This window comes from Sinohyriopsis cumingii, chromosome 3 (genome assembly GCF_028554795.1).
Source record: "Sinohyriopsis cumingii isolate HCF-2022 chromosome 3, ASM2855479v2, whole genome shotgun sequence".
Taxonomy (NCBI): Eukaryota; Metazoa; Mollusca; class Bivalvia; order Unionida; family Unionidae; genus Sinohyriopsis; species Sinohyriopsis cumingii.
Genome location: NC_142963.1, coordinates 75,134,277 through 75,150,120, shown reverse-complemented (window position 1 = coordinate 75,150,120; position 15,844 = coordinate 75,134,277). Strand labels below are relative to the sequence as shown.

The 15,844-nt window shown below is 35.8% G+C and overlaps 1 protein-coding gene across 2 annotated transcripts in view; it reads left to right on the top strand.

Moving 5' to 3' along the window:
* Window positions 1–7,334, top strand: part of LOC149803131 (eukaryotic elongation factor 2 kinase-like) — an 81,411-nt gene extending 74,077 nt beyond the window's left edge. For both annotated transcript variants that reach the window (XM_089952750.1, XM_089952751.1), the window contains one exon: window positions 4,657–7,334. In XM_089952750.1, the coding sequence (XP_089808876.1) occupies window positions 4,657–4,766 (110 nt within the window). In that variant the 3' untranslated portion in view covers window positions 4,767–7,334. The remainder of the gene's footprint in view (window positions 1–4,656) is intronic.
* Window positions 7,335–15,844: the final 8,510 nt, after the last annotated feature.

Below are 15,844 nucleotides of genomic sequence, written 5' to 3'. Positions count from 1 at the left end.
ATCAGCTGCCTTACTGAGATCGACTCGTCAGGGTTGGCAGGTCTGCCCGTGGTGTATCTCTTTGCAAGCAGGCTAAACAACAGACTTCCCTTTTATGTTTCTCCTGTCCCAGATCAAGGAACCTGGGCAGTGGATGCCTTCAGACTGCAGTGGGATAAGCTGTTTGCTTATGCCTTCCCACCCTTCAGACTGATACATCGAGTCCTGCAAAAAGTCCGACTTTCCACTGCTCAAATCATTCTCATAGCCCTGCTGTGGCCTCAGCACTCATGGTTCATTGATCTTGTGGGCTTGTTAATCATTTGACCCAGGTCTTATCCTCTCAGGAGGGATCTTCTGTTTCAATGCAGGGATCCCTCCTTCACAACAGCCCACAAATTCTCCACCTTCAATCTTGGCTCATCTCAGGCAGTCTCTCTGCCAGAACATATTTTTCAGGCCAGGAGAGCTTCGACATCCAAGGTCTGTGATGCCAGGTTGAGAATCTTCTGTGATTAGTGCATTAGGAAACCCGTTGATCCTATCTGTCCCTCAGTAACTTCTACTGCTGATTTCCTTTTGATTCTGTTTGAGGACAAAAGATGCTCAGTATCCACTATCAAGGTCTATAAGGCTTCCATTTTAAAACATTCTTAAATTTCCCAAGGCAGGGTAATTGGTTTGAATTCATACAATGCTGATCTTATTAATCTGACCTATCTCATGCTCTCTTACTCCCAGATGGAATTTTTCTTGTGTTTTATGGTCATTAGCCAAAACCCCTCTATGAACCATTTAGCGAGGCTTCCTTTCAGGACCTTACTTTCTGGACTGTGTTTCTACTTCCCTCAACTCCTCAGGAAGATGAAGTGAGATTCATGCCCTATCTATTGACACTGTTGTTTCCAATTTAATGGGAATTATGATTCATTTTCCTCCTTTGTCAATCAGGACCTTTAGTCAAAACTCAGTTACCTTCCATAGCTACACTGTCAATAGAAATCGACAGTCTCGGTTGAATATTTGCCGTGTGTCATACAGATAGACTTTTATGCCCTGTGAGGGCACTCCATTTCTCTCTTAAAGTATCCAAAAGGAAAAGGAAGGGTTGGAAGTGTTTTTTCCTCCCTCTCAAGGACTCCATCTCAGCAGCCACTATTTTGTGATGGATTGTAACCACTATCAAAACCAGTCTCTTACTGATTGAATCCATTCCTTATGAAACTTAAAGCCCATGATGTTCAAGCCTCTGCTACCTCCTGGGCCTTCTTTAGTCACTCGTCCATGGAGGACATCATGAAGGTGACATATTGGTGTTTCCATACTACATTTTCCTCCTTTTACCTCTTCTCATTAACACAACATAGTGCAGGCATTTTTTTCTCGGGGTCCCATCATTGCAGCACAACATGACATGGGCCTCTCCATCCATTTTCTTTTTTTTTTATTAGCAGTTTAATGGAGCATCAACAAGCACTCCTTACTGACAAATTCAGCTAAACAATAGCTATGGGTAAGCAATTGCTGCTGTTAAAATGTAGTTTTGGGTGGGGTTTAAAACTAATTTAGGTTATGCAATACTTACCCATAGCTATTGTTGAATGCCTTCCTCTAACCCTACTCTGCTGTCCTGATGTAATAGTCATCTATGAAAGATGAAAGATGAACTATCTGCACTTACTTTGTACATGACTTACTAAAGACATGGGGAAGTGCATGAGTGGATTGCATCACATTGACAATTCTTCACTTTAGAAGAGAATGTATTTACATCAGATGGGTTTATTGGCATGAAAGAGAATGCTAAACAATAGCTATGGGTAAGCATGATTAAAATTAGTTTTACCCCACCACCACCACCCAAAAAACCCTTAATTTCTATAAAGGGTGTGGAACAAAAGAAGGAGAAATAGATATGGACCAGAGAAAAGTTAGCAAAGAAATTAATCAGGCCAAGAAAGATTTTTTGATGAGATTGTAGCTCAGCTGAAAAGAAGATTTACAGCAGATGATGCAACAATAGCCACAAGTTTTGCAGCTTTGGGACTGCAAAATAGATCTTTCTTTCTAAAAATAGAAGTTGCTGATCGTGACCTAACTGAAATGGAAATTTTTGTTCAACATTTTTGACAGGACAAGGAAATTGGTAATATAACCAGTAATAGCTCTCACTGATGGTGCTACAACCTTGGCTAAATGCAGTCTTGCAAAATTGTGATCCCACATCAAAAATATCATAGAATCTGATGGAGTTTTGGAAAATTTAGTTCGAATATCATGAAGACCAATTCCCTGATTTGTTTTAATTAACTAAAATTGGAGTTGTGCTCTCATTATGAACAGCAGATGGAGATAGAATTTAGTTGACAAAACAGGATGTACACTGCTCTGAGGAATAGGTTAACATCAGAAACAGTGAATAAACTGATGACTATTCAGATACAAGTGGTTCATCTAAATGATTATCAGTTGTGAGAAGTTTTGAAGAAGAGGAGTGATAAGAAGCAGAGAAGAATATTGACCAGCCCAGCAAACTATATTCGGTATGAAGATACCTTATATATTTGTTATCAAAGAAGCAATATAAAGTCATTTTGCTTGTCTTGAATTAAGTATACATATATGTTATAATAATGTCAACCATCAGGTATCATTTGGCATTGCCCACCCCACCCCCCATCCCTACCATCACAAACTTAGATGTGGGGAACATTTCTGACTTAAGAAAACTCCTGGCAGCATCACTTTGTTAGAGTCTTGGTCTAGTCATCAATATTTCTCCCCTTTTTAATATTGTTGGCAGTGGCATTGGCATTGTTCATGTAGAATCTATACAGTTGGACAGTTTCTCTTTCTTAAAGGTACTCATTGTTTTGAACGATAAAATTGTAAACCATTAGATCCATACAGACCCTCATTTATGATCAGCTTGGTACAATTTATCATGTTTAGTAGTTGTTTGCCTTCTGCCATTTGGAATTAATGGAAATTTTGTTACTTAAGCATAATGAGTCATGTACTTTTCACAGTTTTTCAAAAAGTCACATTCATTCTTTAAGTCTAAGGGGGTTGGGGTTGTTGAGGTCGAGGTATTTTGGATGCCTTGTATCTATCAATCACACAATCCTGTGAATACACCTTGTCCTGCAACTTTTATAGCATTCAACATAATGCAGATAGACACCATTATGACCGTGTTGGCTGTAGACCTAATAGGTCAGCTATAGATGTACCTAATAATACAACTACATATGTACCTAATAATACAACTGCAGATGTACCTAATAATTTAACTATAGATGGACCTAATAATTCAGCTACAGATGTACCTGATAAATTCAACTGAAAATATACCTAATACTTCAACTACAGATGGACCTAATAATTAAGTTGCAGATGGACCTTATAATTCAACTGTAGATGTAAAATACCTGACCTCTGCTGAATAATCCCATAAGTGTAAAGGTGACTGAAGAAAGTAAAGCTTTTGGGGTGAAAATTGATCATTATGCCATGAATAGAGGTCAAGTAGTTTATCGGTAATGTTTCTCTATGGAAACAGACTAAAAAGATTACTGCTTTGTGAAATTTAACTTGACTGCATATCTGTATGCAAATATCCATCACTTAAAAGTAGTGCTAAATATACAAAATAGTAACAGCTTTCAGATCATATTCAGATACCATGGTTTTTGCCCACAGCGATAATTTTAAGATTGGTTCTAAGTGCAGAATAATTGATATTTATTAAAGCTATAACTATCTATAAACTATGCATGTGAGCCAAACCTGAGTTGTTTGAATGAAACAGCTTGCCATCTTTCAGAGGTCACTTGAGGATGGGTTCATACGTTTGAAAGCTTCCTTTATGAGCAATCATGTATGTACAACTAGTCCTGCAGTTTTTTTATAGATTGCCATCAAACTTGGTGTATATTATGAACATCATCTGATGATGTGCGTGTCATCAAATCACTTTGCTCTTGTAGTTTTTAGCTTGACTAGTTATAGACCACAAGAGCTTGAGAAGGGTTGGTGTGCTGTCTTTTGCCCTATGTCATTCTGTCCATTAACACGACTTTGTCCTAAACTACTTGGAAGAAGATCAGCAGGAAACTTCATACACATTCATCCCAAGGTCTAGTTGGCCCTTCATTTCAGGAAAATTTTCTTTGCAGCTCTGTACTACCATAAATTAGCAGAAGTTTATTATTAAGTGTTGTTAATTGCCGCTAAATGTAGGGTCAACATTATGCAACATTATACTGTTGAGATCTCACCTGTGTACCATTGTCAATATTATATATCATCATTAGTGGGGTTTTTACAAGTCACCAAATCATTTCCATTTAAATCTTCTCTCCCTTATTTTGAAGGAAGAAAGGTGGACATGAATTTCTGGAATTCGCTTGTTGTCAGTTAGGACTGTATTGAAGACACTTTTCCATTATTATACTTTTCCTGCAATTCACCCAAACTCGTATAATTTATAGAGTTTGGGTGAATTGCAGGAAAAGTGTGACTTCATTTACATGAACAGAGTGCTTACCATTCATCTAGCTGGAAGTGGGAAGTCATTTCTGACCTAGTACTAGTATATGATCACTAAAATTGCAGTGAATTAGTTTTATATTTTGTTTATTTAAGTACTGTAACTGTTCTGTGCTTATTTTGCAGGAGACTTGTACAACCAAGCTGCACAAGCAGCTATAGAGGCGATGAAGGGACGACTTGCCAACAAGTACTTTGCTTTGGCTGAAGAAGCATGGGCAGAAGTAGAGGAGTAGGGAGAAGATAAAGGATAAATGGAGGTGTAATTGGAGTTTAAAAGTGACAAGAGTTGATAACACTGAGGGATGTTCTACTTCATTGATTCATAGGATGCCAGTCTTCCTTGTTGGCGATAACAGTGCACTTTTTTCTAATGTTATTGATGAAGTCAGTTTGCTTTTTCTTGGGGTGATTTTGTAATCTTATTCACACTGTGAACGTGTTACCCATTTGATTTCCACAATGATGTACAAGGGATATATTTTATAAATTCTTATGCATAATTGGTCTGATGGGGTGTGATGACAAAATTAGCATCATGGCAAGAGTAAACAGGTAGCTAACCACAGATGTTAGTAAGTGCTTCATTTTGATGAGCACAAGAAGAAAATACTCCTTCCATTTTACTCTCACTATTTTGATTGTCTCATGTTATAACCACTGACTCAGCAAATCGACTCAGATGTTATAACCTGAGAATTGAATTGGCCAATTGTCTCAGATGTTATAACCTCAGACTTAGCCAAAAGGCTGCCTCAGAAGTTACTGCAGACTCGGCCAATAAACTTTCTCAGATGTTATAACCTCTTACTTGGCCAAATGGCTGTCTTAGATATTATTGCACATTCAGCCAGTGAACTGTCTCAGATGTTACAACCTTAGACTTGGCCAAATGGCTGTCTCAAATGTTACTGCAGATTCAGCCAGTGAACTGTCTCATATGTTATAACCTCAGAACTGGCCAACTGATCATCTCAGATGGTGTAACCGCAGGCTTGGCCAATAGGCTGTCTCGGATGTTACCTCAGTCTCAGCCAGTTGACTGTCTCAGATATTGTATCATCAGATTCCGTCATTTGGCTGTCTCAGATCTTAATACCTCAGACTCTGCCAGCTGGCTGTTACAGATTATGTAACCAGAGTTAACACATGGACTGTCTCATGTGGTGTAACATCAGACTTGGTTATTGGTAGTTTTGCACTTAATATTCAACAGTTTTGTATCTCAGGGAATGTTAAAGCTTCAAACGTACTTAAGTGTAATTAACAATTTAATGAAACTTACACGTATCACTTGCCTGACACTTCATAGGGTAAGTATACTTTGGGATTTCAAGACTGGTTCTCTTTTTCAGCATGCATTGCTCATTAAGTATACCCAATTTATACACACATGCCATCTGCAGGATTTATTTTTGGACATGTTCTATTCATCAAGAGTCAGTATTTTCAGCATTAAATTAAACTGGACTTGCCAAGTTGATATTTGAAATGAATTTCATAAACCCCAGAAGTTCCTTAGTGATCACATGAGATTTCAGTGAGATATTTTGATTTATGTAGAAGATATTAACAAAAACAAAATAGTTTTAAAAAAAACAAATAAAAACTTTAATATACTGGTAGTATTATATGTAGGATGCATATACATTTCCTAAGCGTATTGAAGTTTGGGATGCTCACAGCTAAATTCACTCCCATCTGTAACATGTTTATGATAGAATTTGCTGAAAATACAGTAATTAGCCCAATCAGTTACCTATATGATTGTTCCTAAGCACTGATATATCAGTACCAGACTTATTAATAACAGTCATTACCCATTTTTATATTTTTCCTTTGCCAATTCTGATATGGGGATTTTGTATTTATGAGTTTAATTGTTTCACAATTTTTTAACACTTTTGTCTAATTTTGTAAACAATATGAGTATAGTCTCATTTGAGTGACTTCTGCTGTGATTGATCACCTTTCCTAAATGGATCTGTTTGAAATATAAATGAATTGACAGAACTGCCTAGCTGCCAAACATGATATGTAGCTGTGAAGTTTGTGGAAAATATTGATTTCGACTTTGGTATGAACAACCATATTGCAACTAAAGACTTTTATTTAATCCTTGTAACTATTACTGAAGAGTTGAGTATGCAGGCGGAGGGCAGATTGTTACAATTTCAGAAAAGAAAAAGAAAGGAAAAGCTGGTTTCTTTTTTTAACTTTACACGGTGTGCTATAGACAATACATCAGACTCAAGTTCTCACCCCGCTTTCACTGTAGCACTACACACTGATTACTGCAGTAAATCATTTTTCAGTGCATAATATCCAGGTTGAAGGAAATATTTGGGGTCTTTTTTCGTAATGAGATCTTTGCATTGTCCAGATGAGGCAGTTAATCTAATTGTAAAGGTTTGTATTCTTTGTAGCTTTATAGACACTACTGTTATTAAAGCATGCAACCAGGGACAAATGTACTGTGGTCAGAAATCATATTTTGTAATCACCTTGACACATAAATCCATTTTGTTCACCATAGCACATGTTAATCTACTTGCTATCAAGTTATCAAGCTCAAAATAAATTATTAAGTGTTATAATTAGCTAACTTGACAATTATATGGACATAGTAGATAAGCGTCACCTTACAGATAACTGTGCAGTTCATTTGCTAATAGACTAACGTCTGAATTTCAAATAAAAATAATAATATGCTCAGTGTATTTGTACTGATTTATAAACAATTTTTTACACGTGAATGTTTGTAATATTTTAACAAGAAATATGAATAAAGAAAATTATATACAGTAATTATAGGTATTATTCTTGAACCCAGTTGAATTTCAACTAGAAAACTAGCCCTCCTGCAAAGACCTGTTATAAAGACCACCTGTCTTGAGTGAGCACTTCTGGTTGGCAGAAAGGATGGTCTCGCATTCATTTTTGCTACAGTTATATTTCAGATTATTTCCTTTCTTTCCATAGTAGAACTTTTTTTCTCAGACTGCAATGGACAATGTAGGTTCTGACGGATTCTTTGCCACCGTCTGTGGTGTGTATTGCACTTTGTAAACAGATGTGCAGCTCTTGTACAGATTATACAAAGACAGTAATCACCACAGCATAACTAGTGCTGAGAATTCATTAGGACAGTATTTGCATGCAGTTACATGAATTTGTCATATTGATACTCATACCTTGCTAATTGCATGCTATTAATCTGACTGCTGTTAATTATGTCATTTAACTCTGTAAATGTCCCCACATTATTCAATTCTTTGGGGATGACGGCAGCTTCACATCTGTTCTTTTTTTAGCTTTCAGGTCATTCCATTCTATTCATCCAGAAATCTAATTTAAGCATTACATTATGTTTTCAAACCAAAAATAATTTAGTAAGTCCACACAGATGCTGCGGTCATTTTCATCAGCCATCGCAGTCTTTGCTGGGGCCCCTTCAGTTTCTGCTTAAGAAACTTTACTTAAGGGTTATCCATAACATTCTGTTGGAGTTTCACAGCCCAGCTGTAACTTTTGTACCCATTCACTAACTCCTGAGTCACTGACAGAATAAACCAAAATTCATTAGTAGTAGCAGACATTTTTCCTTGGCCAAATAAATATGTTTATTTTTAAAAAGTTCACTGGATCTTTGTTTCTTCTTCTTGTTACAACTGTTTGTCTTGAAACCTGTAACAGAAAGAAAGTGAAACCAACAACTGAAATAAAAACAAGCAGTTTATTTCTCTACAAAGTGAAAATTCAAGAGAAACAATTGTTTTGTGAATTAAATCCCAAATAATCATAAATGTCCTATCACAAGTCTGAAAGTATAAAAAAATATTTAAAATGAATTCAAGTAGTCTTGTATGTATTGATATAACACAGTGGTGCAATCTAGAATGTCTTTGAATGGGTTCTCAAAAATCCAAAGTAATGTATTAATCCAAAAGTCAATGAACTCTAAGCAATTCCACTGAATATTTTAAATAAATATTTCCTCTCAAAATATATCTAACGGACTGATTTAAAACTGGAATTATTTGTTTGTCAAATCCCTATTTTATACAAATTTTCACTTGTTTTATAACATAATAAAATGTGTAGCAGACCAATGGAAAAACTTTAATTGCATAAGAGACTGGCCTTCAGCTCAAATGCTATGTGAAGATTATATTACAACTTACAATCATGGACAAAAGTTAGCTATGTAAACATTCTGTTTACAACTTAGTCATGGACAAAAGTTAAGCACACAATTTAAACTAAATATACATAACATTGGCTATAGATGTTTATGTAAATATGAGATTTATTTTGTATTTGTTAAAAACCTAATTATAAGGTATGACAGGCAGAAAAGCATATCAACACCATTGCAATTTGATTAACAGGCATAGACAAAGACAAAATATGGAACATTATTTACAAATGAAATAACTTGCATAATTTAAGATTGTTCTTTGTCAATGTATGTTTACTTTTTGCACAGATAAGGCCTCAAATTTCAGTGTTGCATTTGGACGTATTCGATAGAGAGCATAAATATCATCAATGTATAAAGAGAGCTTTGAAGGATGTACGTTGAATATGGATGTATTAAGAAGGCATGTAAATGTGTATGTATGGTAAATATGGATGTATTAAGAAGGCATGTAAATGTGTATGTATGGTAAATATGGATGTATTAAGAAGGCATGTAAATGTGTATGTATGGTAAATATGGATGTATTAAGAAGGCATGTAAATGTGTATGTATGGTAAATATGGATGTATTAAGAAGGCATGTAAATGTGTATGTATGGTAAATATGGATGTATTAAGAAGGCATGTAAATGTGTATGTACGTTAAATATGGATGTATTAAGAAGGCATGTAAATGTGTATGTATGGTAAATATGGATGTATTAAGAAGGCATGTAAATGTACATGTATGGTAAATATGGATGTATTAAGAAGGCATGTAAATGTACATGTATGGTAAATATGGATGTATTAAGAAGGCATGTAAATGTACATGTATGGTAAATATGGATGTATTAAGAAGGCATGTAAATGTGTATGTATGGTAAATATGGATGTATTAAGAAGGCATGTAAATGTGTATGTATGGTAAATATGGATGTATTAAGAAGGCATGTAAATGTGCATGTATGGTAAATATGGATGTATTAAGAAGGCATGTAAATGTACATGTATGGTAAATATGGATGTATTAAGAAGGCATGTAAATGTACATGTATGGTAAATATAGATGTATTAAGAAGGCATGTAAATGTACATGTATGGTAAATATGGATGTATTAAGAAGGCATGTAAATGTACATGTATGGTAAATATGGATGTATTAAGAAGGCATGTAAATGTACATGTATGGTAAATATGGATGTATTAAGAAGGCATGTAAATGTACATGTATGGTAAATATGGATGTATTAAGAGGGCTTGTAAATGTGTATGTATTTTATTTTAAATATGGTTCTGTTGAGAGGTTATGTAAGTGTGTAAGTTAAATATTCTGGATTTATTAAGAGGGCTTGTAAATGTGTTAAGTTCAGTATCATGGATTGTAAATACACATGAAAAAAATTTCACATAATTCATCTCTGCACAGACATCATTGTTGAATGCACACAAAAAAATCTAAAATTAGAGTCCAGCAATAACAATAGTAAGAAAAGAAAGAATTTAAAAACACTACAATGAACACAACAATGACTGTATGTAACAGCCATGGATTATTTAAATACATTGAAATAAAATAACTTTTAATTTGCTAAAATGTTTAAATAATAGAAAAATATTATGCTGCTGCTGCTGATGATGATGATAGACATTACTATTATTATTGATAATGAAAAATGTAATTTACCTTGCTGGAATGAATTTCTTTTTTATTTTTTAAACTCCAAGTCCAATGTTAATTACATTATGGCTTGCTTAAGAAATTAAATTTTGTCACAGTGTTTTAAAAGATAATGAGGCTGTTTCTTTTGATGCCTTTAGCTATGTAGGTTTTCATTGATGTGTACCATTATTGGTTGAATGAAAACCTGTAATTCATTATACGTTTATAACACAGAAACTATCCTGTGTTCTATGTTACAATTCAGTACACTGCACAGAGATGCACTTGTTTCTGTCAGAAAAAAATAATGGAAGAAGAGTGGGTATTCATCAGTAGTGTTTCTTTTTTTCTTTCTTTTACTGATAGAAACAATGTAAAGAAACAAATGAATGATTCCTAAATTTTCATCAATAGCCTTTCTTGTCAAGTAATTTCCATCAGGGTTTATTTTGTATTGAAATTGCATATGTTTCAAGTAATTTGCTTCTTAAATGGACTGATGATGGAGTCAAATAGAAAATTGATAAAAAGGGATTTTTAAGCTTTAAGCTCTCAATCAACTGCTCCAGTGGCCTAGTGGTTAGAGCATCCGCCTCAGATGCAGGAGGTTGTAGGTTCAATTACCGGTCAAGTCATACCAGAGACTTACAAAAATGGTACTAACAGCTGCCTCGCTTGGCGCTCAGTATTAAGGAGTTAGTGGTAGGACTGGTCAGCCTGGTTTTAGGATAATGTGACTGGGTGGGAGATCATGCTACATGTCTGCGGCATGATGCCCCAGTGCTAGACTTCACTATAAAACTGTCACACTGCAGACATCAAAACTACTTAAAAAATCCAAATCACACATACACACAGCTCTCAATCAAGTCTTTGGGGGCCCTGGGTGGCAAAGTGGTCTTAAGCTCTTGCTTTTACCAATGACTGCCATCTTGCCTCTGTCTATATGGGTGTGAGTCTTGGGTTCAGCCAATGCGGGTGTGTGAGAAAGCTTGCAATGCATTAGCATCCCGTGGGTCTGATTTGTACTGAGACTTTCCCATTTCTTCCTCCACCAGCCAATGCAGGGGTGTGAGAAAGCTTGCAATGCATTAGCATCCCTTGGGTCTGTGATTTGTACTGAGACTTTCCCATTTCTTCCTTCACCAGCCAATGCGAGTGTGTGAGAAAGCTTGCAATGCATTAGCATCCCTTGGGTCTGATTTGTACTGAGACTTCCCCATTTGTTTCTTCACCAATGAGAGAGAGAGTCATGTATAGCCTATCTTAAATGTTAAACCCTAAAACAACAACAATTTAGTCGTTAAGTTCATAACGAGCGAAGAGAAAGTTTAAAGCACTCCACAGTATTGTATAAATATTCAGCTATATTCTGGTAATGAAGTATTTCTCTCTAACACATGCCTGTTTTTATATTCAGGACTCACCATAGCATAGACTCTTAATACAGGAGTTGCTGGTTTGATATCTGTCCAGACTAGTCTTGCTCATCTGCCTATGCATATCCTAATTCTTCAGCATGATACAGCCAATTATGTATTAAAAGTCTTAGCCCAATGCCTGTCTAAATCTAGATTGGACCCACTCATATCGTCAGGCCTGCCAAAACCTAAGTGTTGTTTAATTTGCCTGAAAAAAAATCCTTGAGCCCACAAACAAAATGCAGCGTTTTTATTTTGAAGTTTTTTAAAAAGCCTAATGATACTTAGTTCCCTGCTGAGGTTCCATCTGTAGGTCCCTCCACATCATGAATATCCTCTGTTTAATTTAATTGTGTCAGAAACTATTAACTTGGTGTGTACAAAGCAAAGCATGTGGCCTATGAATGTAGGAATAGTAGTAATGTATTTCTGTTCTTCATTTTTCATTACTTACCTATAATTAGCACTCACTTGTACAGCAGGAATAATAATCTGTCCCTTGCTGTCGCTGACTTCTAATACATTGCTAGTTGAACAATTTAACTAAACTAGGTGATTAATGGCTTACAATGTGCTTTACCCAAAAGTAAACAATTACATATTATAATCTCATTTAGTTCAAAGAGTTGGTAACCATTGACTCTATTGTCATGGTTGTTTTCTGTAATTGTGACATCCACACAAACTAATTACAAAACTTGACACAACTATTTTCACTGATATAAAAAAAGATCAGTGCCTCTCAAACATCTTTGTTTTCAATTGTTGCTCAAGAAAGATGGAGACTTTTGCAGCATTCTGAAAATAAAACTACTCTAGAGAGACCTAGATACTGCTGCTGACAGATCATGATGAGGTACACAGACTGAACATCGATCTGAAAGCAAAGCTGAAAGTATAAATATGGAGATCGCAAGCGCAGAAGTGTCAGCCACAATCATTTTGAATTCACAGCCCGAGCATACAGAAAGTGCAAAATTGTTCTAACTCACGTCTGTGAGCACCTTTTCAGCAGAATATGAATCCGGGTTTAGTTTCCTGAACATTATCAAATATAAAGGACCAACCACTTAATTTTTCTGGAGAAAGTGGGTGTGTCAGATAATATTAAACAACATGACGTTATTGGGGCAAGTTATTTTTTTAAAGCCATGTGCCCTGCATATGTGACTGAATTAAATTTAAAAGATTTGTGAACTGGAGCATCAGAAAATAATGTTATTACCAGTCCACCTGAATAGTTGTATCAACAAATATTTTTTTACTAAAGACGTGTCCAGTTGGTTCTCAAAGAAATGGTGCTGCTCAGACATCCAATATGGCCACAACAGTGATAATCTTGAAAATCTTGTCGCTACTCCAGAGTGAATGTACTGCTCCAGTGGCCTAGTGGTTAGAGTGACCACCTTGGACGTAGGAGGTCATGGATTCAATCCCCACCCAAGTCATATCTAAGACTTATAAAAATAGTACTAACAGCTGCCTCACTTGGCACTCAGCATTAAGAGGTTAGTGTTAGGACTGGTTGGCCTGGTGTCAGGATAATGTGACTGGGTGGGACATGATGCGACATGTCTACAACATGATGCCCCAGTGCTAGGCATTGCTATAACTGCCACACTGCAGACATCGTAGCAATGTGACTGAAAAATTGTTGAAGCTATGTTAAAAATCCAAATCACACATCATCAGAGCGAATGGTTATATCAGCATGGGGTTTTTCAGTGAAAGACTAATGACAGTGTCTAATTGGTCTTAAATGAAAGGCGTCTTGTCATTCATAAATGAAAATGGTAGTAATCTGACATTAATATGTCCACCACAGCAATTGATTTGAAAATCTTGTTTTTGATGAAGAATATCATCAGACTGATGGTTTCAGCACTCTGCAGTTAAAAGAAAGAAATGGTCTTCAATTCCTTAAGTCTTTTTCAGTCCCTTCAAGGGACTCTTGTCTATTGGTGGATTGGCTTCATATGTACCAATCTGTTAAATACTTTCCTATTTTCTTGTTCGCGTAACTGTGGTATTATTAGCAAATCAACATTTGTACAAACAAGAAATGTATGTTTAAGCATGCTTTGACTCAAATACCTTTCTGTGGTTTTGAATAACAACTTTTGTGTGATTTTATTTTTGGGGGATTAATAACTAGTTTTGATGGTGGATCAGCATTACTGTACAAATTTGTATGCCTGATGTTTCAAGCCATTCCAAGAGTTTTCTATTTTTAGTAATGGTGGCCATTTTTAATAGCAGATTGCCATCATTTTGATAAATATGGAAGGTCTTCATGCCAGAATGATTTCTGTCAAATATCAGATTCTGTTTTGGATAAGTCATTCAAAGATATTTTTTTTTTCTTCATGCCACGTTTTCTGTAAAGTTTGGTAAAATTCTAATCTGCTGTTTTGGGGAAAAAAAACATTTAAGGTTTTCTTTAGTGCCTTATATGTTTTTAGTAGCAGCGGCCATAGATGAAGATGGATCATCATTTGTCGAAAGGCCTTCTTACCAGTATGCTTTCTGTGGCCCTGAATGGCCGAGTGGTCTATGAAGCTCACCTTTACAGATCTCATCTCTCTGGGTTCAAGTCTCCAGCTTGGCCAGAGAAAACTTGCCATTAGTTTTCTGTGGCTCAGTAGATTTTCCTCAACCAAATGCATTGGCTACCATGTTTAAAGCCTATCGTGCGCTGATCACAATCTGTTAAGTAGTTTTTGAGAAGTCATTGTTTAAAGAGTTTTGTTATTTTAGTAATGGTGCCTACATTTGATAGCGGATCAGCAGCATTAGTACAAATTTGAAAGCCCTTTGTGCTGAGATGCTATGTCGGATTTGGTAAAAACCTGTCCGTGCTATTCCTAAATGGAAGGTCATTTTGACATCGGGGTTTACATGAGAAGAGTATGTGATTTGTATTTTTAACGTAGCTGTTCAGTCATATCGCTAAGATGTCTGCAGTGTGGCAGTTTAGAGTGATGTCTAGCACTGGGTCATCATGCTGCAGACATGTAGCGTCATGTCACACCCACATTATCCTGATACCAGTCCTAACACTAACCTATTATGCTGGATGCTCTAACAACTTAGGTCACCCGATCAGTCTACGTGGGACAAGTATTTATGGTGTCTAGTTTGGTTCAAAATGACGACAATCTTGAAGATATATCTACTCCTCCTAAATGGATGGTTAAGTCATTATGGAGTTTTCAGCAAAAGACTTATGATATCTAGTTGGTCCTAAATTAAAATGGTGATAACTGTAATCCAATATGGCTGCCACAATGGTTATCTTGAAAATCTTGTCACTACTAAATGGATGGTAATCTTTACATGAGGATTTACCAAATGACTAATAATTATGTCTGCTTGGTTCTGAATGAAAATGGTGCCAATCTGACATCCCAATATGTCCACCACAACAGCATGTTTGAAAATCTTGCCATAAATGGTGGCTCTCTTTGATGGAAGGCCTGCACAATTTTCATTCTGAACCAAGCAAGACATCATAAAAAGTCATTTGGTGAAATCCCAGTATTAATATAACCATCCATTCAAGAGGAGTAGTGATAAGAATTTCAAGATGGCCATCAGTGACCAAATTGTCACTAATATTAGTACCATTTTTTATTGAGAACCAACTTGATATCAAAAGTCTTTTGGTGAAAACCTAATATCAATATGATCATCTATGAGTCGTGATAACTAGGGGGTGACCATACTGTAGGTCAGATTGTCAGAGTTTTCATTCATCACCAGCTAGATATGACGAGTTTTCTGGTGAAAATTCCATGGATGAACAATGGACATATGATGGACAACAGACCATGGCATAAGCTCATCTGGTCTGACCAGTTTAGCTAATAATAGAAAAACACAGCTGTATATGTACCAAGTAGAGATAGAGACAAATTACAATTGTACATTCAGTTACGTTACTGTACTAATTTACAAGTTTCATATTATTACATCTTCACTAATGCATAACTGCAAAAGACTTACAAAGTACACATGGTATCTGGTGCTTTACAACATAGCAACAAAG